Source organism: Narcine bancroftii, chromosome 5 (genome assembly GCF_036971445.1).
Source record: "Narcine bancroftii isolate sNarBan1 chromosome 5, sNarBan1.hap1, whole genome shotgun sequence".
Taxonomy (NCBI): Eukaryota; Metazoa; Chordata; class Chondrichthyes; order Torpediniformes; family Narcinidae; genus Narcine; species Narcine bancroftii.
In genome coordinates this window covers 93,515,437-93,542,372 of record NC_091473.1, presented here as the reverse complement: position 1 = coordinate 93,542,372, position 26,936 = coordinate 93,515,437, and the positions used below count along the sequence as shown (strand labels likewise).

Below are 26,936 nucleotides of genomic sequence, written 5' to 3'. Positions count from 1 at the left end.
TTCCCACAAAGATCTTAAAATTAATGGCATAAACACTGATGCAGAGGCTGGTGGGGTTGTAGGTGCAGACAAAGGAAACCCTGTCCTTGTTAAGTCCAGGGCAGATGTGTGAGAAATAGAGGAGAAGCAGCCAAGGCTGAGTTGATGGCAGTAAAGGGGAAGCCCAGTTTTTTGAAGGAGGACTATTTTCTCTGTTGGCATTATTCAATGTTACAACACAGAAATGGACAGATTATTGCTCAACCAATTAATTATCTTGCACAGTTTCTGAATCTACTCATGTAAAGTGGTTACTGGGAGAGGTAAATTGGATCGATACCACTACATACAATTATTCTTAAATATTTGGCTGTCTCTGCTAAATGTTCTGGCTCTACGAGTTTGGTAAGTGTATTTAAAGGCACTGAGTTTTTACACCCAGATCGTCTCTGGAAAGAGGAAGAGTGATTCAGCACTGGTTCTTGAGCACTTCATTGGTATCTTTCCTTTCTCAATTGCCATCACCATATTCCTATCTTCCTGCCCTTCACTCACTTTGATGATACTATTTTCAATATCTTGTTTTCTGCCTTTCAGTCACTTCATTACTCATTCTTAAGATATTCCAAATCCTAATTTGATGTTCCATACTCCAACCAAAAAAAGTTATTTTCAGATATGCTGATTTGACCAAATTCTGCTCCTCTCTTTTCTGTGATTTTGGGAGAGAGAGAGAAAGAGAGAGAGATATTAGTAATTAGATTATTGCAGTATACAACCCAAACAGTGCTATTAGCTTGTTCCAAGCTTTTGGTCTTTAAATAGAGAAGCTTGATTCTTAATTTAGGTACAAGTGGGCATAGGTAGTGACAATTAACCTTTTGAACTCAATCTAACTTTGCAGCACAACATGTCTGAATGTGAAGTAACTGACTGCCCAATGAGAAAAGATTGGAGACAAATCACTCATATTGATTTGTACATTTCAATAAAAATGTGGCCAATGATAATAAAGCATTGGCTTCTCTTACCTTGCCAATAGAATGCTGGGTAAAACATATTTGGGTAGACATTTATAACTGTTTATAGCCTCTGATTTGAAATAATTGTACCATTTAAATGCCTTAAAGATGCCCTGCTGCAGGATGCCAGTATATTCCAGTCCACACACAATGAGTGTCTCATAAATAAATATACAAGTCTTGGGGCTGCTCAGATTGGACCAGACCTGTTACCCATCCTGAAGCCTGATTGGAGTTTTCACCACAGCTTCTTTCTGATATTTAGTGCCCTCCTTAATGTTTGGGAAAAAGTCAATTTTTTCCCCTTTATTTTCCCCTGTGCTCCACAGTTTTAAATCTGTAATCCAAAAATTCACATGATTCTAAATTGGAGAAAGGTCAATTTTGTGGAAATGAGAAAGGATCAGGAAGAGTGGATTGGGATAAGCTGTTTTCTGGCAAGGATGTGGCCAGTAAGTGAAAGACCTTAAAAAATGAAGTTTGAAAGAGCAGAGTTTGCATGTTCCTATTAAGATTAAAGGAAAAGTTAACAGGCATAGAGAACCATGGTTTTCAAGGTATATTTGTGATCTGGTTAAGAGGAAGAGAGAGGTGTATAGCAGGTATAAGCAACAAGGAGCAAATGAGGTACTAGAAGAGTATAGAAAATGTAAGAAAATATTTAAGAAGGAAATCACGAAGGCAAAAAGAAGACATGAAGTTGCTTTGGCAGATAATGTGAAGGTAAACTTGAAAGGGATTACAAGTATGTTAAGAGTAAAAGCATAGTAAGGGACAAAATTGGTCCCTGAGAAGATCTGAGTAGTCGTCTATATGTGGAGCCTCATGAGCTGGGGGAGATCTTTAACAGTTTTTTTTTTGCATCAGTATTTATTCAAAAATCTGGCATAGAGTATAAGAAGGGAAATAAGCAGTAGTGGCTTGGAACATATAGAGATTAAAGAGGAGGAGGTGCTTGCTGTTTACAGTGAATAAAGATAGATATATCCCCCTGGCCTGACGTGATATTTCCTTGGACATTGAAGGAAATGAGTATAGAAATTTCAGGGTCCCTGGCAGAAATATTTATAAAATTGATCCCCTCGAAGATCAGAGTGGTCAGCTATGTATAGACCCAAAAGAGATAGGGGCGATCATAAATGTTTTTTCATCAATATTTACTCAGGAAACTGGGACAGAGTTATGGGAAGTAATGAATGAGGTCATGGAACCTATACAGATTAGAGTAGGAGGTGCTTGTAGTCATAAAGCAAATAAGTGTGGATAAATCCTCAGGGCCTGACAATATATTCCCTTGGAGCTCAAGGGAAGCTAGTTTAGAAGTTGCATGGGCTCTGGGAGAAATATTGAATGCCGGAGGGTAGCTCATTTTGTCCTGTTGTTTAAAAAAGGCTCCAAAAGTAACCCTGGAAATGATAGGCCAGTGAGCCTGACGTCATTGCAGGTTGTACCTCTCTTACCCAGTGCTCTGTGGTCCGGCAACTCAAATAGTCCACACATTTGAATCTGTTGTCATTAGAACAAACTCCTTACAGACAGCGCGTGACTCGAACCCTGATCGCTGGTGCTGTAAAGGCGTTGCACTAACCATGATGCCCACAGTATTATTTCCTATTTTAAGCTTTGTTCTACCTTTGATATGCTTACATGAGGGCTCCCTTAGGGATCAATTTCTATTTTCCAGCATTTTCTGTGGTCTGGCAATGGCCAGGTTCCAATGTTGCCAGATTAAAAGAGATGGAACCTGTAGTAGGTAAGTTATTGGAAGGTGTTCTAAGAAATCGGATATACAATTATTTGGATGGCTTTGTGTGTGGTAGGTCATGTTTAATCAATCTTGTAAAGTTTTTCGAGGCAGTTACCAGGGAAGTTCATGAAGGAAAGGCTGTGGATGTTGTCTACATGGACATTACTAAGGTTCCACATGGGGTTTAGTCAGGAAGATTCAGACCCTCAGTATTCATGGTGAACTATTAAACTAGATTTGACAACGGCTGGACAGAAGAAACTAGAGTGTAGTAGTGGATGATTGCATCTCAGACTGGAGGCTTTGATTAGTGGTGTGCCTCAGGGATCATTATTGTTTGTCATCTATATCAATGATCAGGATAACAATGTTGTAAATTGGAACAGCAAGTAGGCTGATGTCACAAAGATTGAAGGCATTGGGGACAGTGAGGAAGGCTTTTAAAGATTATAGAAGGATCTGGATCAGCTGGAAAAATGGGATGAAAAATAACAGATGGAATTTAATGCAAACAAGTGTGAGGTGTTGCATTTGGGAAGGACAAACCAAGAAAGGCCATACACGGTAAATAGTAGGGCACTGAGTACAGATAGATAATTCCCTGAAAGTGGTGTCAAGTGAGCTTTTAGCACATTGACCTTCATAAATCAAAGATGTTATGGCAAAGTTGTATAAGACATTAGTAAAGCCAAATTTGGAGTATTATGCGCAGTTTTGGTCACCTATCTACAGGAAAGATATCAATAAGATGGAAAAAGTGTAGAGAAGATATAATAGGGCTGTTGCCTGGATTTCAGGAACTGAGTTACAGGGAAAGGTTAAACAGGTTAGGACTTTATTCCCTAGAGCAGGGGTGTCAAACTCAAATTCACGGAGGGCCAAAATTAAAAACTTGGACTAAGTCGAGGGCTGAACTAAATATTTATTGAAAATTTTCAACAACATCTGCATGTTTTCTCTTCTTTCAACATATGTAATGTTAAACTTTAGGATATAACTTTAGGAGGATAATGTTACAGGTCAGGAGTAGGTAGCTCAAGTTCACCCTTTGCTTGACCTGAGGGAAACATATTTGGTCCCTGTGGAGATGTAGTCAGCATTCACAGGCTGTGTCCATTTTGGCCTGCATCAGGACTCAGCATTTCCTGCTCACTCCTCAGGCTCTAGGCCTCTATTCACCCTCGATCCACCATCCCTCTACCTGACCAGTCCTTTACCCAACCTCTACTCACCCCTCGCTCCACTCGCTCTGCCTGTACCCACCCCATCCTATACACGCCCCTCTACTGCCTCTCCCCTCAACCTGTTCCTCCCTCTACCCGTCTCTCACCCTCTAATCACCCCTCCCCTACTCGCCCTGCCCCTCCCCTTTTACCTCTTCCCTATCCACCCCTCCTTCTACTCATCCCTCCCTCTAACTGCCCCTCGCACCACCATAACTTCCCCTGCCCATTACTCCTCACCTACACCCTCTGCCCACCCCTGCTTACCCACCCACTCAGGCCCAGCGCTACCGATCAGCCTTTGCAGACAGCCACCATCTCTCTCTTCACGTGCAGGGCCGAACCAGCCGTCCCTGGGGTCCGCGCGGGTGCAAGCGCTGAAGGTCGTGGCGACTGGGAGAAGTGCGCTCGCGCTGTGGAAGGGCCGTCCGGTGCCAGTCACGTGGGGCTCGCGCTGCCCAGGGGCCGTGTGTAGCCTGCCATGCCCGTCGCGCCGACAGGAAATCACAGGCGCTCGCCAATCCGCCACATCGCTCGACAGGTGGGAAAAGTGACTGGTTGTGCAGGGAGCCTTCCAACTGGCTTGCTGGCTGATGACATCGACAGACTTCTCGTGTTACAATGGGGAAGGATGTGCAATGAAGGGGGAGGATGGTGGGGGTGACATTACCAAAAAACAGCATCGGCTTTCGCTGCAGGGCGGGCCACCTCTAATACATTTTTGAAATGATCTTGCGGGCCAAATATAATTATATCGCGGGCCAAATTTGGCCCGCGGGCCAGAGTTTGACATGAGTGCCCTAGAGCATAGAAGAATGGGAGGTGATTTGATAGAGGTATTTAAAATTATGAGGGGGGAGGGGGATAGACAGAAGAAATGTAGATAGGTTTTTTTTCCCTGAGGGTAGGTGAGATATATACCAGAGGACATGGGTTAAGAGTGAAAGGGGAAAAATTTAGGGGGGAACTTGAGGTGGAACATCTTCACATAGAGAGTGGTGGGAGCGTGGAACAAGCTGCCAGATGAAGTGGTGAATGGGGGCTCAATTTTAATATTTAAGAAGAATTTGGAATGGGAGAAGTATGGAGGGCTATGCATTGGCTACAGATCAGTGGGACTAGACAGAAAATGGTTTAGTTCAGACCAGAAGGAGTGAAGGAGCCTATTTCTGTGATATAATGTGGTATGGTGCTATGGTTCATGCCATTTGGTAAATTTGGCTTCACAGGTGTTTGTGATTACTCAGGTATGTTTAATTGCTTCATTGGTGCTGGTATAAGAGAGCTAGGCTTGTGTCTAAGCTTATGATCACCTTTGGAGTCTATAGTTGCTATTTTTCAATGAAAACAGGGTTGTGCCAATGAAGATCAAAGAAATCATTATGAGGTTGAAAAACAAAGTTTATCTCCTGAACTTTAACTAACAACTATGAATGGAAAAATCCTTGGTTAAATCATCGATATAGTATAGCAATGCTTGATAGATCATTTCTTTGGAAAATTTAGACTGCAAGAGTCAGTGCTTAAAACTTAGGACTACCAAAATCAATTGTTTGGAACATTATTAAGAAGGAAGAGCATACTGGTGTGGATGTGTCAATGACAACTGTCTGCAGAAAACTTCATGAACAGAAATATAGAGGCTACAATGCAAGATGCAAACCACTAGTTAGCCACAAAAACAGGATGGCCATATTACAGTTTACCAAAAAGTATTTAAAAGATCCTGCAGAATTTTGGAGAAAAGTCTTGTGGACACATGAAATCAATATTAATCTGTATCAGAGTGATGGCAAGAACAAAGTGTGGAGGCGTAAAGGAACTCCCCAAGATCCAAAGCATACCACCTCATCTGTGAAATGTGGTGGTGGGGGTGCTTAAGGCCTGGGTGTGTCTGGCTGCCACAGGTACTGGTACACTTATCTCATTGACGATGTAACTGGAAAAAGTAGAAAGGTGAATTTTGAGGTGTATAGAAGCATCTTATCTGCTCAAGTTAGAGGAAATGCCTCCAAACTCATTGGACAATGCTTCATGCAAGACAATGCAAGACAATGATCCCAAACATACTGCTAAAGTAACAAAGGAGATTTTCGAAGGTAAAAACTGGAAAATTCTTGATTGGCCAATTCAGTCACCCAACCTAAATGCAATTGAGCATGTCTTCCATATGCTGAAGAGAAAATTTAAAACTTAAGGAGGAAAGCCCCCAAAACAAGCAGAAACAGAAGATCACCAGTACTTGGTGAAATCTATGAATCACAGACTTCGAGCAGTCATTAGATACAAGGGATATGCAGCAAACATGACTACTTTAATATACATACCATAGCTATGTCCTAAATATTACGGTGCCCTGAAATGAGGGGCTATGTATAAAAAGTGCTGCTATTTCCACATGATCAAACCAAAATGTACACAAAAATCACTGAATAAAATTTGGAATGTGCACTTTCATCAAATGTGAATAGTTTGATTACAAATTTAAAACTGTGGAGCACAGGGGCAAATAAAGGAAAAAAGTGCCTTTGTCCCAAACATTATGGAATGCACTGTAAATAAGCTTGACTAAATGTTTTTAAATAAATAATAGTTTGCTGACATTTCCCTATCAAAGAGATTCTTGCAGAATAATTGCTGAAAATCCTCAAGTAAAATGTAGTACTTAAAACAAGAAATTTTACACTTACATATCGGTCCCAGTCGATTTCTGCATAAAATCCATTTGGAGCACCATTAGTTTTTTTCTGTTGAATATTAAAAATAAAAGGATGCTGTTAATGACTTCTATGTTGCAAATTTACAGGTACTCCTATAAAAAGCCAACTCTAGTAAAACTGTACACATAAAATGACTGGACAGTCTTGCTACACTGCACATATACATAGTTGGTCTTCATTTACAGGCATAGTTTTATATACATAAGGACTTAAAACTAATTTAATCATATTTGAAGACTTCAGGTGAAGCTTGCCTTCCAACAGACTTCGACACAAGCGTGCAAGGTTTCTCATGACTGATGCAGCCTGGATATATATATATGCAGTAACAAAAGTAACTGCTCTTTCAGCAAAGATTTTAAGCATGACGTGAGCAATTGTTCAGTCACCCAGTGGTGTGAGACATTGTCCTTATGGATCACTAGAAAGATCCAGCAAGTGGACTCAGTTAAATTTTTGGAGGAACTTTTTATTCATTGGCTTTCCATAAAGGCTGCAATCTCTCTTTTTATTGAATGCTTATACCGCTCTCTAATGAATGACTAAGGAGAGCTCGAAGGGGGCAAGAGAAGACCTTGGCATGTAGGATTAAGGAGAACCCCATGGTGTTCTATGCATATGTGAAGAATAGAATGATGTTGAGAATGAATCTTGGGTCGCTAAAAGATAAAGGAGGCAATATGTGCCTGGAGGTGGAGGAGGTTGGGGAGGTCCTAAATGAATACTTTGCTTCAGTATTCTCAAGAGAAAAGGACCTCGATCAGATTGAGGTCTGAATAGAACGGGCTTTTGGGATGGATGATGTCGAGACTGAGGAAGAGGAAATGATGGATCTTCTTAAAAACATTAAGATTGATAAGTCCCTGGGGCTGAATGGGATTTACCCCAGTTTGCTGTGGGAAGTGAGGGAAGCTGGGGGAGTGGCTATGATCTTTGAGTCCTCTTTGGACATAGGAGAGGTGCTGCAGGATTAAAGAATCACAAATATAGTCTCCTTGTTTTAAAAAAAAGGTCAATTTAAATTGACATTTTTTATTAAGGGAAATCCTGGGAATTATAGACCGCTGAGTCTTATGTCGTAGTATGCAAACCATTGGAGAGTATTTTGAAGTATAGGATCTATGAGCATTTGGAGAAGTACAGTCTACTCAAGGACAGCCAGAATGGCTTTGTGAAGGGAAGGTCGTGCCTCACAAGCCTAATTGAGTTTTTTGAGGAGGTGAAAGAAAATAAATTGATGATGGTAGGCCAGAAGGTCTATATGGATATTAGTAAGGCATTTGACAAGGATCCCCATGAGAGAATCATTCTGAAAGTCATAAGGCATGGGATCCATGGAACATTGGCTGTGTGGATAGATCTTGGCTTGCATATAGAAAGCAGAGAGTAGTAGTGGAAGGAAAGTATTCTGCCTGAAGGTCGGTGACTAGTGGAGTGCCACACAGATCTGTTCTGGGACCTCTGCTCTTTGTGAGTTTTATAAATGACCTGGATGAAGAGGCAAAAAGATGGGTCAGTAAGTTTTCAGATGATACAAAGATTGGAGGAGTTGTGGATAGTGTTGAAGGTTGTCATGGGTTACAACAGGGTATGGACAGCATGCAAACTTGGGCAGAAAACTGGCAGATGGAGCGGAATCTGTATCAGTGTGGGGTAATGCATTTTGGAAGGACAAATCATAAGGCTGAGCACAAGATTAATGGTCAGTTACTTAAGAGTGTGGATGAATAGAGGGATTTTGTTGTCCAAATCAATTTATCCCTCAAAGTTGCTGCACAAATTGATAGGATACTTGAGAAGGCCAATGGGATGCTGGGCTTCATTAATAGGGGCAGTTCAAGAGTCAAGAGGTCAGTTTGCAACTCTACAAATTTGGTGAGACCACACTTAGAGTATTGTGTTCAGTCACTTCATTAGATGAAGGATGTGGATGCCATGGAGAAGGTGCAGAGAAGATTTACCAGGATGTTGCATAGATTGGAAAATGTCTTACAAGGCAAGATTAACAGAGCTGGGACTTTTCTCTTTGAAGCATAGAGGATGAGAGGAGAATTAATAGAGGTCTGTAAGATTATAAGAGGAATAGATAGGGTGGGCAGCAGCACCTGTTTACCAGGGCAGGAATAGCAAACACCAAAGATTATATGTACAAAGTGAAGGGAGGGAAGGCTAGGGGAGACATCTGGGTTTTTTTTTTTTTTTTTTTTTTTTTTTTTTTTTTTTTTTTTTTTTTTTTTTTACACAGAAACTTGTGGGTGTATGAAATGCCTTGCCAGGGATGGTGGTGGAGGCTGAAACATTAGGGGCATTTAAGAGAATTTTCAATAGGCACATAGATGAAAGAAAATAGTGGGTTATGGAGTAGGGAAGATTTAGTACTTTTTAAAGGAATATATGGGTTGGCACAACATCGAGGGTCAAAGGCCCTGTAATGTGCTGTAGTGTTCTATGTGATTCACAAAAACTTGTTGATAAAAGTCGCATTGGAGGCGCATTAACAATAACAGTGTGCAGGTTGACTTCAGGTGAAGCTTGCAGACATCGATATGTGTCTTCTAGGTTCCTCATGCTCATCAGGCTGGAGGTATGTGTGGATCAACTCATTTAGAGAAGGTTTGAATTAGAAAATGTGTGAGATATTACATATTTATTATACTTCCACAATTATTATGTTAAAGATGATAGCAAGAGGCTACTTCTTCTTTTGAAATCTGGAACATTCATCATTATTCAATTATTATTTTTCAAGTTCAGTATTATTATAAGTTACAGTATGTTTCTGAGGATCCGTTTGTCTTCTAGTCAGGCAACATTTGCAGTCAAGAGGATGAAATTTTCTCATGTCATGAACGCAGCCAGCAGGTCAAAGACTAAATTAAGTTAAACGCAGCAGTTTATCTTCAATGTGTATAACTGGGAATAATAATTTATCACCTAAAAATAATGACAGGAAAAAACCTGGCAGCAGTCTAGATAAAAGGGCCATTCCTGTTCTTGCACTGGTGTTGTATATTTTCAAGTCACTATTACTTTCCTTTTTTATAAACAGCCTATACTTATTTTTTTAAAGTTGGTGCCTTTCCCATGGTTTGGACTGCTCCTGTCCAATAGAAAGATGCTGAGAAATAGAAGAATTGAGCTCTTTTCTGCAGTATCCTGACTAACTCAATGCCTGACACTAGATTTTGTCTCAAAATATCACAGGAGACAAGGCCCTCCTCGAAATAACACGCTCCCAATCTCCATGCTTCACTTTTCAGGAATCTTTAAGAGAAAAGCAGAATACTGAAGAAGATGGAAGTCTGAAATAAAAAGAGGAAAGTCTGAGCAGATCAGAGAGGAACAGAGTCAACATTCCAAGTTGAAGACCTTTTTCTTAGGACCCAATAATTGTTCTGAAATGCGAATTTGCTCCTCTCACTTTCCATTAGAAATGAAGAAACATCTGTGGGATTAGACTGCAGAACATTTCTACTTAATCAAATTTGTAATCTAGTGAGCGTGCTGGTGCTAAGGCCTTGGGCTGAATTCTAAGCAGAACAGCAGCTGTACCAAGAGGCAGCTGTATTATTAAGACTTGTGAAAAATATATGTCTGAATATTTAACCTACACGTGAACTGGTAATGAAACTCTCTGCATACTTACACTTCCATCCCTGTCTGGTGAACCCCTGTAAGGAAACAAACAACATATTTTTTTAAAGCAAAAACTGTCATAGGTAATTAATCAACATCTCTCTCACCAATTATAGCACTGCACCATAGAGATTGCTGGCTTCAGCAGGGATTAGTAATCAGTGAGATTTTTGAGCATTCTTTGCATGAAAAAGATGTAGTATTAAAATCTCCCCATCTTCAACCTGAATAAAATGTAAGAGTAATTGACCTGGAACAACGAAATGTGGGAATGAGATACTACAAACATTAACATGCTCATATATCCTTTTGGACCCAGGCGAATTCAAGATTGGAATAAAGGGAAGAAATTCATACCTATTCTCGCCAACTTTATCTTGATTTTGGTGGCTGTAGTTTCCAACCACAAGTCTATCTATTAGAAATAGATAGACATATACAAACCAAACAGGATAAATACCCCACAGGACCTCACTTCGCCACCACTGAACAAAGAAATGTTGGTCAAAGAGATGGGTTGCAAGGATCATGAGAGAAAAAAAGTATTAAAGATTATTTGGATAGAATTCCAAAGGTCTTTGGCAGCTGAAAGCACAGCTGTTAATTGCCAGTGATACTCTCCAAGAGATAAGAACAGAACCAGGCAGCAATGATGATGATGAGGTGATGGAACTGAATGGTGTAGTCAATTTGAGCCCCTTTCACACTTGCAAGTGATACCAGGAATTAACAGCCAATTGACCTTCAAAGTGTCTAGTGTGAAAGGAAAATTGTCTCAACACCGGTGTCAGATGATGTAATCTCACGCCGGGGGGTGGGGGGGGGGGGGGGGGCGAGTGACGGCCTCAACCCGAGTACAATCCCCGTCACTGTAATCAGGCAAGTGTAGAATGAGTAACTGCATTGTGGGATTGAAATTACTCAAGTTTTTCTGTGAGTGCAGGAACATGAAGGAAGAAAAGATTAAAATGAAAGTATTGTTACGACCCAGAGGACCTCCAAAACCCAGCAGCAACAGATATTCACCAAGACAAGTGGTTACTTAAACAAAAGTTGCTTTTAATTATCTTTAAACATGAAAACAGGATCAAACTTTAACTTATTACTATTAACGTAACTAACCTAACTTAACCCACTTCTAATTCCAAGCACACGTGTATGTAATGTGTGTGTAAGTTTAGAGAAGTTCTTTGATCTTACTTCTCATTCCTCCAAGTCTACTAGTTGCATGCAATTCTTATACTGTGTGCAGAATTTAACATTTGTGAATTTCACCAGTCTTTGATGCTTGAAAGTTAAATGGTTACTGCTCAGGAAGGTTCATGTTGGTTTACAGAGAGAGATTTGTTGTTTGCTGGACATAAACTGATCCCTTCTAATCAGCCACGTCAGTGTCTTTCTGAAGAAACTTGCCCCATCAGGGTTTTCTAGATGACAACCTCTTTCTTTCAGGCCACCACAGAGTTCCTATTTATTTCTCTTATTTCAAGAGAAACATTGGGCAGCCAGTCCCCTCCTCTTGCTTGAACCCGGACTTTGACCAGGCTGAACTAAGCACTCACAACCCATCTTCAAAATGTTTTTTTTTTCCACAAGCTTGCCAGCTTGTCCTGTTTCAGTCCCAGCTGCTGTTGGTGAACTTTAAAAACTGAGAAAAACCTGTTTTTCTCTCTCTGCTTCCAAAACCACATGACCCTCTTAGAACCCTGCCACACTTTATCTCCCAAAAACATATCTGTATACAATATAAAACACAACATATTCTGTCACAGTATAAACTTTGCCATGGGAAAGTCGCAGCAGAAGAGAGTGAGGAAATAAATAGCAATAGCAGACAATTTTTAAACAGCATGGGAAAGTTGGTAGTGCTGTAGTGTACAATTTATAAAGATCATGGGAAAAAAAAATCGATGAGAGACCTGACTTCCCAGAATGCTGTGCAGCAGAGAAACCCCTCCATGAGTGCTCTGTGCATGCAGCCATGCACACAGCCCTTTCTCTGCCGCATGGAATTCTGGGAGGGCAGGTCCACCATCGCTATTTTTCCCACGCTATTTTCCCACGGTATTTATAAATTGTATGCGATAGTGCTACCAACTTTCCCATGCTGCATAAATTGTGCACTATAGCACTACTTTATATTTATAAAGTATATATATATTTTATATATATATTTTATAGTATATATATATTTTATACATATATTTATAATTGTGCACTATAGCACAACAACAACAGGGGCTAAAGGGCTTATACTGTGCTGTACTTAAAGCTTAATTATGTTATAATTAGGCATGATTAATTTTGTTCAAATATAAAATCATAATACATTGATCAGGATTTAGGGTAGGTCCTCCATCACTCCATATGTCATGATGTTACCAGAAGGTAGAGCAATCCTAATCCTGGGATGGCTCCTTGCAAGTGTGAAAATGTTCAGTTAGGAGTGGTCAAGTGTGAAAAACCAAACCCCATTCCTATCCCGGGACACTGAACAGCTGATTTAGATGGACGCAAGTGTGAAAGGGGCTTATGTCAAAAAATAAAGGCAGATTGAGTGCAGTAAAGGATAGAATACTTCTGTTATAATCATTAGTAATTTGAATCAAGCCATGACAGGGAATGAAACCTCATTTCAAACAAGCAACTCTTGGCAAAATATGCATTAATTTGGAAGGCTATAGCATAATAACTCTGAAGCAGTAAGAAAATGTGACGATGAGGTGATTTTGTATGATTTTGTATGATTGTGAGTTGCACAAAAAGTTTATTTTCAAGTTTTGACTAATTTAGTGCTTGCCTATCCTATTATTTTACTGCAAACTCTTCTGTAAAACCTGTCAGATGGCAGGCACATAAAAGACAGCCAATACCCCTGCTCCTTTCTTACCTCTCTGACAAACAGCCATTAAATAATCCTAACAAATGAAAATTCTCCAGTTTTTGGCTGTGCGATATTTGCATTCAATTACTCCACGTAACTGGAGAAAATGTTGATTAACCCACTAATTCATTCTTCACAGAAACCCAAGCATTCTCAGTTGAAGGAGATGTTGCTCACCAAACAGCATGGCATAAGTTAGCTGTTATTCTCACAGGATGATTAACAATTCACACTCTTATGCTCTCAGTCATCTTTATTTAAATTTTCTCATCTGAATCCAAAGTGTCAGTTTATGACTATTTGTTAAATGCAAGCACTAGAACCAAAATAATATCTGTGCAACAGTGTTAAGGCTGCTCTGCAGTATGGCAGCCGATCACCTCTCCTGTCTTAAGCTTCCTTTGATATTAAAGTCAACTACTAGCATGCAGTGGCCATGCATCAAGTCTCTCTGTCATTTGCCTATAGCCGGAGGAAGGTAAGAGCTGAAGCTTTGGTGAACTGTTAATATGGATGAACTCTATCCCTTGATGAACCTTCCTGCACAAAGCATTCTTCAGCAATACAAAAATTCTTTCCACCCTCCATCTGCAGCTGGCTTTTAGTTAGTGTTGAAAACCTATTTTAAAATGGGAACAAAATGGCAGAATTTCATTGTTGCTTGAAGAAAGCCTGTTCCTGGACATTTTTTGATGACGTGCTCTTGTTTATTTCCAACTATATTTTCATGTAATGCTGTATAACAAGGAGAAGAACATTAATACCAAAATGGGAATCCCACTTGAAGAAGCTTTTATTTGCAAGAAAGCAATGTTCATTTTCATTGCGAGGAACCTACTACAGTATTAGATTGGAACAAATTAAATGTTTGCCTGCATTGAGGCTGCCTTGTACCTCAGATGTGAAGATTGTAATTGTTGCTGGTCTTTGTGAATCTGAATTGAGACCACGTTCCAGTTTGAACAATATTAATTATTATATTTTCAAAAGTAAAATATTTGGGATAAAGGTTGTAAGAATACTGAAACTACAATTGGAAGAAAGTAAAATATTTGTAAAGTTGCATGTTTTACTGCATTCTGCTAAAAACCTAAAGGCTATTTACCAGTAGGTCTTTTGCAGATTGAATTGGTTTATCCCCATCATTTGTCAATTTTCTATGGAACATTGAAATTGAAGGACATTATTTCTCTCAGTGCTCTGAAAAATGTTGCAATAATGGTGACAGGATTCAAATGTACACCTGATTTTATCTGGGCATTGAATACATAGGGGCAGGTGCCTGTTGGAAGCACACAAGAAAAGAAAATTATTTTATGAAAAAAATCTAATTTTAGATGTTACTGTTGGCTTGAAACTGATATAGTTCTTCAGTTTGATGGAGGCCAAGTACAAGAGAAGGAATGTTGTAATTCTAACTCAATTCTAGTTCTTGAATTAAATCTCAGAAGTATTTAGTCTGAAGTATGGCCAAGAGTATTGAGCTCAAGCTTTTGGGGTGTGTCTTGAATACACCACGTTCTGGAATATTTAATATGAGGTGACACTGTGATATTTCGGGTGGCACACAGACTGAAGGCTCTAACTAGAGACATGCACAGACTTGGCTCTGACGACAATCCTTTATAATTGCAGATAGTTTGCTCCAAAGTACCTGGAGCTCCTACAACTTAGGCAGTGGAGATAAAGAATTAAATAAGTGGTTGCAGACATCATGGCCACATTTGAGAATACTGGCAAGGTGACTCCATTATTCAAAAAAAGAGAAAAGCAGGAGGGAGCAACTACAAGACAATTAGTTTAACTGTTACTATTAGCACAATGAAAGAATGTAAATAGCTAATCATTTAGGAAAGCTAAACATGATTTCATGAAAGGTAAATCATGTTATTATTCATAAATGAATGCAGGCGTATGAGATCAACATTTTGGAAGATAAAGTTTGGTGAGAGGCAGCTGAGTTGCCCGATAGGCAGGTTACGGTACATATAAGACCCACATTTTTTCCCCCCAAAATTGGCTCTAAAATGGCCTCTGGGTCAGGTTGGAGCAGGGCATGCTCATGGCTTCTTTGGATTTCACTGAGTAATCTTCTGCCCATGCAGTTGTTTCTGGGCAGTTTTCGCTAGCAAGGAAGGTGTCCTGCTCTCCTACCAAAGCAACAAACTATAATGGTGAACAATTTTCCCCTTTGTTAGTTGGATTTTGAGTGGTAGCATTGAAGTGCCAGTTGAAGTAGACAAAGACAATGTGGTCAAACAATAATCATGGCTTTTATTAGCAGAAACTCATGGTACAATAATGAAAAGACAATAGATGCATATACAGTTATATCCAAGGGGAGTGTCCTTAACAGTAGAGATAATTCACAGCCAATGTTAGTAGAGCAAGGCTCGCCAGAGGGAAGACAGGCAGCTTGGCAGACATTCACTACAAGCATGCACTCAGTTTGTGATTCAATCTTCACCCTAGTTGCTAGCGGCCTGTTCCAGAGTGGCCAGTGAAATTCCATCCTCTCGTGCATTTGTGCCCAGTTAAAGGACATGGGAATTGATTTCATCAGAGCCCTATCTGCTCTTCCAAAGATGTTTCTCTGGCTTGGGGAAGGATCTTTGTGACTTGCAAAATGAAACTGCAGAAAGACAAGACAGGACAGAAGAGCAGCAGGCAGTCAGAAGAGGGCAGTCATTCTGTATCTGGCCAGCATGCTGTTGTTGTGTTGCCTTCTTAATTCTGTCTTCTTTTCTCACATTTAAACTTGGTTCGTGCCACTGCTCCCTGACCCAAAAGATGTTTTTGAATTTAAAAAAATGAAAACCGCAGAACGTCTCCTCTTCAATATTTGCCAAGAATGGCAGTCTCAGCTCCATCACTGATTATCATCAATCACCCCTGGAAAGAGTGTGCTTGAATGTTAAACAAGAAAAGTATTTACTGGGGAAATCAGTCACAGAAGGAGAGCTTTCAAACATCCATTAAGCTGATTATTCCTCCTTGGATAAAGTGCTGGCAAACTGCCACTAGTTCCCATCTGTAATCTTGCATGAGTCACTGATCATACTGCTGGGGAGATAATGAGCAACACTTTCTGCACTGTTAACACAGTTACGTCACCTGCATCACACAAAGAAACCTTGATTTTTTGCAGTCTTCCACCACCATCCACGCCAAAAAATAGGTAGCAACTTAAAAATCTTAGTACTTCAATGTTTGATCTAGCAAAAGTCAAAAAGGGCAGAAGTGCTCCGCAATCTTTATAGTTCTTGGAGACAGTCAAGCTCCACTACCTTGGTTTGTGACATTAGCAGAATTGTTTGAATTACTTAGTCATAAAATTAGTAAAGCATCTACTGTTTCCCAAATATTAACGAATATAAAAAACATATTAGCAAATTTGATGTCACCAACACTTTGCAGTGATTTATTTTTTAACATAAAGAGCAATCAATGCAAGATTTTTTTTCCAGATGTGTCCCCTATGACATCTGGATTACTAAAATGACTGAATTACTCCTCAATAGAAATATCCTTGTTATTCATATTTTCATTTATTTTTTTGCCAGGATATAATTACATATTATAGACTGGAAATATTTCAACAAAGGAATACTTTGTATTTGCACTGCCTAAGTAAATTCATATTTCTTTCCTTGCATTAGGCTGGAATTTGGTGGCATGGTTGGCATAGCAGTTACAGCATCAGCGATCAAGACTGGGCATGCATTCGAACCCTGAACTGTCTGTAAGGAGTTTGTATGTTCTTCCCATGTCTGTGTGGGTTTTCTCTGGGGACTCCGGTTTCCTCCCACCCATCAAAATGTATCAGGGATGTAGGTTAATGGTGTGTAGATTGGACTCGAAGGGCTGAATTGCCCTGTTACAGTGCTGTATGTCTAAATTTTAAAAAATAGGAGCCTTATGATTCCTACAAGACCAAAGAGAGCTGCCAGCTTATGTATACAACAACTATAAGAATCATCATGTAGTTTGAGACCAAAAGATTTGCACCAGTATATGGACTACTAACTGATCTTCTAGCTGCAGCCAATGAGGCACTCCTACATTAAATCCTTTAGACATCCCTAGAATCGCTGCTGAAAGCTGAATTGACTTTTTCCTTTGCTGACCTTCAAGTGAGAGCAATTGGTGCAATGCTGTACTTATTTTTGTGTGTATATACTGTATTTATAACCATATATACTGTATTTGATATACTGTATTTATAACCATATAACCATAACCATATAACAATTACAGTACGGAAACAGGCCATCTCGACCTTTTTAGTCCGCACCGAATTAAGAAAACTCCACTACTTCCACCTACCTGCTCCCTGTCCATAACCCTCCAACCCCCTCACATCCATGCACTCATCTAACCCTCTTGATCTTGACTGCATATAAGACCCATGGGCATATATGACCCCCCATTTCAGCAGGTGAATATTAAGTATTTTAAGTGTATTTATGGATAAATGTCTCAATTCCTTGACCCACCTGCACAAGCTAGTTTAATTTCATACAACAGATCAGAATCGTAGTTTTCACTTTTAATATTACTTTAATACCTCATGGAACTTCTCCCAGCAGCACCCTCACTGTGACCACACTCCTTTGATTACCCACGGCTCCTTACCTCTCTGCCAATGTAGCAGTGCAGCCATAGTGCTCTCCATGCCGCCGGACATCTTGCACAGAACCCAGCATAGCGACCGGCTCATCCGCCACCAGGCCTGGGTCAGGTTGCCGCTTCTCCCTGGCAATGTTTAATGCCCAATGCCCACCATGCGCAGGGTTCGCTGGGAAACTGCGGCCAGCGAACAGGAGCCATGACGTGTTAAGGAAATTTCAACTTCACATACAAGACCTAGAGGCTATTTTAGAGCCAATTTTGGGGAAAAAAAGTGGGTCTTCTATGTCATCAAATGCGGTAAATCTTTAAATGCTGGCAGCTGGTTTAATAACATTGTGCATTACCTAGGGCAACTTCAGCAACTAATTTTAACCCTAGTAATTGCAAAATGTTGATCTCATAAGCCTGCCTTTATTTATGAATAACACAATTTACTTATCATGTTATCATGTTAACCAGGTTTAATTGTATTCAGCTTTCCTAAATTATTAGCTATTTACATATACATCTAACATCTTACCAATCGTAGCTGTTAAACTAATTGTCCTGTAGTTTCCTGTCTTCTGCCTTTCTCTTTTTTTTGGTTAATGGAGTCACATTGCCAGTTTTCCCAATTGTCTGCAACCACTTCTTAATACACTAGCATACAGTCTTTTGGGATCTGAAGAGTTGTTCAATTTACTCCTTGACTTTCTCCAATTCTTTATTTATTGCTATTGATTTTTTTTTCAAGTTCCACCATGTTAATTTAAATGAACCCCTCATTCAACTAAATATAAACCCAGTTGTCTCAAGCTCTCCTTTTATGAATGGAATCAATATTTCCAAATAGTTTAATTATATTCTGCCTTTTTGCTTATCTTATCGAAGTCATCGAGATAACTTGCCATTCATCTACGTTATATTCATCTGACATGTACTTGCTAAATCCCTTTGAAAGCCTTTTCCTTTTCTCTTATAACTCACAGTTTTGTTTAGTTTCCGGCCGTTGGCAAACTGAGAAATATTGCATTTAATTCCTTCATCTGAATCACTGATATATATTGTGAATAGTTGCACCATTTCATTGGATGCAAGGATCGACAACGAGATAGACAACAGACTCGCCAAGGCAAATAGCGCCTTTGGAAGACTACACAAAAGAGTCTGGAAAAACAACCAACTGAAAAACCTCACAAAGATTAGTGTATACAGAGCCGTTGTCATACCCACACTCCTGTTCGGCTCCGAATCATGGGTCCCTACGGCTCCTAGAACGCTTCCACCAGCGTTGTCTCTGCTCCATCCTCAACATTCATTGGAGCGACTTCATCACCAACATCGAAGTACTCGAGATGGCAGAGGCCGACAGCATTGAATCCACGCTGCTGAAGATCCAACTGCGCTGGGTAGGTCACGTCTCCAGAATGGAGGACCATCGCCTTCCCAAGATTGTGTTATATGGCAAGCTCTCCACTGGCCACCGAGACAGAGGTGCACCAAAGAAGAGGTACAAGGACTGCCTAAAGAAATCTCTTGGTGCCTGCCACATTGACCACCGCCAGTGGGCTGATATCGCCTCAAATCGTGCATCTTGGCGCCTCACAGTTCGGCGGGCAGCAACCTCCTTTGAAGAAGACCACAGAGCCCACCTCACTGACAAAAGACAAAGGAGGAAAAACCCAACACCCAACCCCAACCCACCAATTTTCCCTTGCAACCGCTGCAACCGTGTCTGCCTGTCCCGCATCGGACTTGTCAGCCACAAACGAGCCTGCAGCTGACGTGGACATTACCCCTCCATAAATGTTCGTTTGTGAAGCCAAGCCAAAGAAGAAGTTGGCACTGAAGCATTGATCCCTATGGTTCCACACTGTTCACTGCTTACCACAATAAAGTCCTATTTATTTGTGCCATTCATTTGCTGCCAATTTTTTATTTTCCAGCCCATGGAAGTATATTAATCTAAATGCCATATCCTTTGCATAATAATCTCTTATACGTGTCTTTATCAAAGACCTGAAAATCTACAGCTTCTCTCTTATCTACTTTACTAGTAGGTTGTCAAACATGATTTCCTTTTTTAATCCTGTTGATATTTTCTAAGTGACCTATTATCACATCCTTTAAATAGACTCATTTTTTTCTCTAAGATGATGTTAAAATTGCATGTACCATTAAAAGTCAATGGGTTGATCATTGTGGAGATGCTCTCAGGTGCATCTATTTCAGTGCATAAAGAACTATAGGAAAGGCAGACAAGCTTAGAGTGTGGATTGCCAAATGGAATTATGACATTGAGGCTATCAGTAAAACTTGGTTGCAGAAGGATGGGGGTGGTGTGGATGAAAGGGGGAGAAGTGGCATTGCTTGTCAGGAAAAATATCACAGATATATCAGGCAGGACAGAGCAGAGAGTTTGCCTACTGAGGCTGTATGGATAGAGCTGAGGAGCAGAAAAGGTATGACAACACTCATGAGTTTGTATTAATTGGAGGAGCACATCTGGAAAGATATAGCAGAAAACATAAAGTTGTGATAGTAGGAGACTTTAACTTTTCACCTATTGACTGGGACTCCCATTTTGTAAAAGGGCTGGTTGGCCTGGAGTTTGTCAAATGTGTTTAGGAAAGTTTTCTAAATCAATATATAGAGGTACCAACAAGAGAGAGTGCAATACTGGATCTCTTATTAGGGAACGAGACAGGACAGGTGAGGTGCTGGAGGATTGGAGGGTAGATCTCATTGTTCCATTGTTTAAAAAGGCTCTGAAGGAAACCCTGGAAATTATAGACCAGTGATCCTGATTTCAGTAGCAGGTAAATTATTGGAAGGTTTTGTAAGAGATTGGATATATAATTATTTAGATAGCCATGGATGGTTAGGGATAATCAACATGTCTTTGTGTGTGGTTAGTCATGTTTAATCAATTGCATGGAGTTTTCCGAGGAGGTACCAGGAAAGTTGACAAAGGAAAGGCTGTGGATGTTGTCTACATGGACTTTAGTAAGGCTTTTGACAAGGTCCCACCTGGGAGGTTAGTCAAGAAGGTTCAGAAACTGGGTATCCATGGTGAAGTAATGAACTGGATTTGATGATGGCTGGATGGGAGCAGCCAAAGAGTAGTGGTGGATGATTGCTTCTCAGATTGGAGGCCTGTGACTAATGGTGTGCCTCAGGGATTGGTACTGAGACCATTGTTGTTTGTCATCTATATCAATGATCTGGATGATAATGTGCGAAATTGGATCACCAAGTTTGCAGATAACATTAAGATTGGATGTGTTGTGGGCAGCGAAAAAGATTTTCAAAGCTTGTGGAGGATCTGCACCAGCTGGTAAAATGGACTGAAAAATGGCAGATGGAGCTTAATGCAGACAAGTGTGAGGTGTTGCATTTTGGAAGGACAAACCAAGAAAGGATATACACAGTAAATGGTAGAGCACTGGGGCGTGCGGTAGAATAAAGGAATCTGGGAATACAGATACATAATTCCCTGAATGTGGTGTCACAGGTGGATAGGGTTGTAAAGAGAGCTTTTGCCATGTTGGCCTTTATAAATCAAAGTATTAAGTACAGGAGTTGGGATGTTATGTTAAAGTTGTATAAGTCATTGTTGAGTCCAAATTTGGAGTATTGTGTGCTGTTTTGGTCACCTAAACTATAGGAAAGATATGAATAAAATGGAAAGAGTGCAGAGATTTACTAGGATCTTGCCCAGACTTCAGGAACTGAGTTACAGGGAAAGATTAAACAAGTTAGGCCATTTTTCCCTGGAGCATAGAAGAATGAAGGGAGATATGATAATTTTAAATTATGGGGGTGTGGGTGGGGGGGGAATAGACAGAGTAAATGTAAATAGGCTTTTTTCACTGAGGGTAGGTGAGATACAAACCAGAGGACATGTGTAAAGGGTGAAATGGGGAAAGGTTTAGTGGGAACATGAGGGAGAACTTCACACAGAGAATGGTGGGAGTGTGGTAAATGTGGGCTCAATTTTAACATGAAGATGAATTTGGACAGGTACATGGATGGGAGGGATATGGAAGGCTATGGACTGGGTGCAGGTCAGTGGGACTATACTGTTTTGGTGCTGTAATTGTTCTATGGTTCTATAGATATGTCTATAGATCTTGTTGTCCATCTCCCACTTTTAAATTGTGGAACTACATTTGTTTCTCTTCAATCTGCAGGAACTATTAAATAATGTTCAGAAATTTAGAAAATGACAACAAATTCATCCACCTTCTTCAGAGTGGTCTCTGTTACAATTCCAGGGGACAGACCCTGGAAATGTATCTGCTTTCAAGATCATTAATTTCTTCATCACTTTGTTTATTAATACTTATTTCTTTAATTCCACCTTTTAATTAGATTTTTGGTTCCACAGCATTTCTGTGAATCATTTGTGCTTTCTTCTGTGAGGACAAAAGGAAAGTTGAAGGCTCATAAGTTAAACAAGAAAATGTGCAGGTCACATACATTCAAAGGAAGTAAAGAGTTACAAACATTTTGCACCTGGGCCCTTCATCCTGAGCCATTCCTTTGCACATTTTTCCAGTTGATTTAAATCCTGTTGTAACCTTCTTTCGTGTCCATCACATCGACAATTATGGTATAATTCACAAACAAACAAATAATGCCACCTACATTCTCATTCAAATTGCTAATATATGTGAAAAACATCAAGGGATCCTGCGCAGATTCCTGTGGCACTTCACTGGTTGCAGGTTTCCAATCTGACAGAGAACTCTCTCCACTGCCACTAGCCAGTTTTGTTCCCTTATGCAGAATTGGACATTAAGGCATCCAAAGTTTGGCACTGGATATTTTAGCATTTGCATTTTGGCACCAAACATTTTGGGGCAGGACATTTTGGTGAAAAAAACAAGACTTTTGTAGCCTTTCGAATATTTTGGTGACCAGAGTTTGGCACCGGATATTTTGGCACTCACATTTGTCGACGGACATGGCATTTAATTTATTATAATTTTAATTAAATATAATGAAATAACATCTCCACACTCCCCTCACCCGTGATGACATCTCCGCACTCCCTTCCCCTCATCTGTGATGACATCTCCACACTCCCTTCCCCTCAATTGTGGTAACATCTTCGCACTCCCCTCTCCCCATGGTAACATCTCCACACTTCCATCTCTGTATTCCCCTCAACCCACGGTGAAATCCACCTGTTAGCATCAAAATTTCCTGTGCTAAACTGTGGATGCCAAACTGTGGAGGCCAAAATATCTGCTGCCAAAATGTGGATGCCAAAATGTCTTAGACCCTCCCTAATGATCTCACCTTCCTGATAATGTTTAGGTATACACCCTGCTCACCCCAATCTCTTCAGAAAATAATCAAGTACATGGGACATGATTTCCCATGCACAAAGTCATTGCTAAACCATTAGAACCTTCAATGAATAATGACCAGTCAGGTTCCTACAACTAAGCATTAGATTGGCCAAAACATTTGAAATAGTCTAAGGTTGGTTTACACCCAACATCATGGAGCATGCTCATTGAATGCAGCAGCCAAAACATTGGTCTGTACAATCTAAGATGATGAACATCTCCATTGTTTTAAACTGATCTTGGGTCTGGTCTGATCACTGAATGTGGTTTGGAAGAGCTAGCAAGAACTGGGTGTATAGTTAGGGTGAAGCAGAAAAAGCATTAATGGGAGCTGTTCTTCTCATATTCAGGACAAAACCTGGACACCAGGTACAAAATATTACTGATGCTGTTGTACATGACCAATCCCAGGCCACAGTCACTCCAACAAATATAAAGCTTTGTTTGAATCTGCAGGAGGTTACAGATCTTTACAAGGAAGGGAATGCCTTTTATGCATTGACCCTTTAAAAAGCAGTTTTGGGGAAACAGAGCAAGTTATTCTCCAAGTAAGACAGTCTCTTCCCCTGAAAAATTACTTTGAAAATCACAATAGAAATTAAAATTGAATGTCACAATATGTTAACATCATACGGAGCTATATTTTGCCAGATAAAAATAGTGTAAGAGTAATTGGAAACATTAGCTTTCTAGTTTCCTTGCTAACTCGAAAAATTATTCTTCTGTGGTTTGTGTATTTTCAACTGCACAGCACTAATTCTTTTTAAGGAGTTAAAAAAAATCAAACTCCTGGAGGAACTCAATGAGTCAGACAGCATTTGTTGGATGCTATGGATAGAGACCATTGATCGGGGCCTGATTCTGGTGGGCTAAAATTGATAGAAATTAAGTAATGGTAAAGCTTTCTGCACTCAATATGGATGTCACCTAGCACCAGTGGGATGCATCTGTGATTTTTGAGAGCAGAAATATTTTGAAGAAACTCTGGTTATATTCCTCCAAATATCTGTAGATACAGGGTTGTTTGAAGACTGGAAAACTGCACGTTATGTCCTTGTTCCGAGAGAAAGTCCCGAGATAAACCCTGTAATGATAGACCAGCCAAGTCAACTTCATTCATTGGGAAGGTTCTAGACATAATTATCAAGGAATAAAATGAGCAGTCACTTGGACAACATGGAGAAAGCCAGCCTACATTTATTAAAGTCAAAAATTGTCCAATTAATGCGATGAGAATGACTTGATGAAATAGTAGAGAGGGTCGACAAGGGAAGTCTTGTTGATGTGGTTCCTAAATGGTGCCACCTAGGGAAATGGCAATATGGATAGAAAATTGGCTAAATGATTTTTTTTGTGGATTACAAAGTGTGCAGTGAGTTTTCCAAAAGAGGTCTACAGCTTTTCTTCATACTTATTGCTGTCCTAAACTTGAGTGCACAAATTCAAGACTTCCAGATGACGCCATACTTCAATGTATAGTGAGCTGAGAAATGGGTAGGAATTCATGCTGGCAGATGAAATTAAATGTTAAATTGAATATTCAGTGTTGCATTTTGATAAGAAGAATGGGAAGTGTTAATATAAACAAAGGGAACAATCAAAACAAGTACAAGAACCACGAGATCTGAAGACTTGTGTATATAGTTTATTGAAAGTGGTAACATATATTAATGTAGACATTGAAACCAGCTAAGGGAGCCACACTTTATTTAAAAAAATGAAGTGATGAGAGATAGTACAGACGAGTTTTCAAAAATAACACCCAGGATAAGGAACATTAATTTTGTTGACAGGCTGTAGAAGTTGGGGTTATTTTCTTTGGAAGAGAAGAGGTTATGAAGGTATCTAAATGAAGCTTTTAAAAATCATGAAGAATATAGTTAAAGTAGATCTGTGGAAACTGTTGCATTGGCAGAAGAGTCAGGAATGAGAGGATATGGAATCAATATCAAAGGAACCAAGTGACATGCAGCAAATGGTCTGGGTTGGGAATGTAGCACCAGAGGTGCCAGTGGAGACAGATTTAAGTGAAGCATTGAAAAGGAAGCTGGAAGGAAAGACATGCATGGGTGTGGACCAAAGGATGGAGAATAGAACGAGATTCTTCTTTCATTGAGCCCAAATGCCTTGATCAATGAAATGGTCTCCTTCAGCAGCTTTGTCTTGCTTGTCTACACATACCTTCATTGACAGCCAGGATCTGATTCAATGACCAGGAACCAAAGTTGTGGATTGTGACATAAATGCTCCAAAGTGCAATTGGGCTCCTGCTGGTGGACTTTTGTGTAATATGCTTTGAACTCCAATTAAGGCAGACTCTATAGGAATTCATCTTATGGTTACTTACAGAACTATGGTGTTGAATTTTTAGTGGCTGCTAATCTAACGCTCCAAAAATCGGTTTAGTTGCACACTGTTATGCAACTGCAATGATGGAGTAAAAAAGGTTGAGCTCCCTCGTTCAAAAGGAACCACTGGTGCTGAGTACAGAGAACATGGAAAAAAATGAGAGTTAAGGGACAAAGAGTTTTGATCCCTATATAGTGAAAGACGAGGAAGAAGGAAATGAAGAGTTTGGAACATAAAACAAATTCAGGGTTAAAAGAGCAGGAATACGAGTCTTATTCTGAAGGTGACATTAGGATTATTTATGCTATCTAATAAAAGAAACATACTAAAAACTTAATCAAGATAAAACCTCTGAAGAAAATTGTTTATGTGGCTCATCTGTCCTTGACCAACAATGAACTTGCATTAATTTTTGGAAAGATCACTGTTGGCCCCTGAATGTCTCATAACGTCATCATTTACTCTAATTGGATTTGCAGATATTTCATGTGAGCGACTGAAGAAATAGCATCCTATTCTAAACTAGCTTTCTCAATATTTATATTCAGTTGAAGCACTTAAAAGGAGGACTAAAAATATTAAGTACATAACCATTTATAAAACTATGGGTTGAATTTCCAACACATAAACCAGGATTCTCACTGCTGACATAATCTCTATGATGCCTCAAAAATGAAAGGTCACCTCATCACGAGGAGCCACCAGATGCCTGAACTTGATCTATAGAGCAAAATTATCTCTTTCTGTGCTATAACATTCAGTGATTCTGTAGCCTTATTGTTTTGCTTCTTTGCATGTGCCTTTGTTAATGGTAAGAGTAAGTTGAAAGGGAAGAAATGAGATAAATCACTGGGCAAAGCCTGGGCTTTGAAAACTTGTGACCGGTAATTTAAAAGTTTCTGTTATTGTTAAATTAAATGTGCATTTATAATCATAATTATTTCTAGATAATTTTTAAAGACTATTTAGACAAACAACATGATAACAGGTCTTTCTGACCCCCGAGCCCGTGCTACCCGAATACCCCGATTTATCTACAACCCCCATATGTTTTGAAGGGTGGGAGGAAACTGGATTGCCTGGTGGAAACCTAAGCAGACATGGGGAGAACATACAGCCTCCTAACAGACAGATCCTAACAGATTTGAACCCGGGCCGCTGACGCTATAATTACATTGCACTAACCGCCACACTAACAGTGCCATCTAATGAAATTGTGCTACAATGCATGCTAATTATAGTTAGTCCATGATGAGGTATCATTAAAGGATACATGACCTACTATTTTAAAGGATACATGACCTACTATTTGTGGTGATTTAACACAGTAACTATATAATCTATTTATCAGATCTGGCCATTGGAATAAAAGGGCGGAATGAACCGTTCAATGATAAGTGATCAT

General features: G+C 39.7%; 1 protein-coding gene across 10 annotated transcripts in view; it reads right to left on the bottom strand.

Moving 5' to 3' along the window:
* The window catches only part of sgip1a (SH3GL interacting endocytic adaptor 1a), a 247,037-nt gene that overhangs the window by 102,909 nt on the left and 117,192 nt on the right, over positions 1–26,936 (bottom strand). For all 10 annotated transcript variants that reach the window (XR_011357752.1, XM_069938392.1, XM_069938387.1 and 7 more), the window contains exons 4-5: positions 10,338–10,362; positions 6,662–6,718 (exon numbers count right to left, since the gene is read on the bottom strand). Coding sequence is in view for 9 of the 10 variants with exons in the window: in XM_069938392.1 (XP_069794493.1) it covers positions 6,662–6,718; positions 10,338–10,362 (82 nt within the window). In the remaining variant the exon portion in view is untranslated. The remainder of the gene's footprint in view (positions 1–6,661; positions 6,719–10,337; positions 10,363–26,936) is intronic.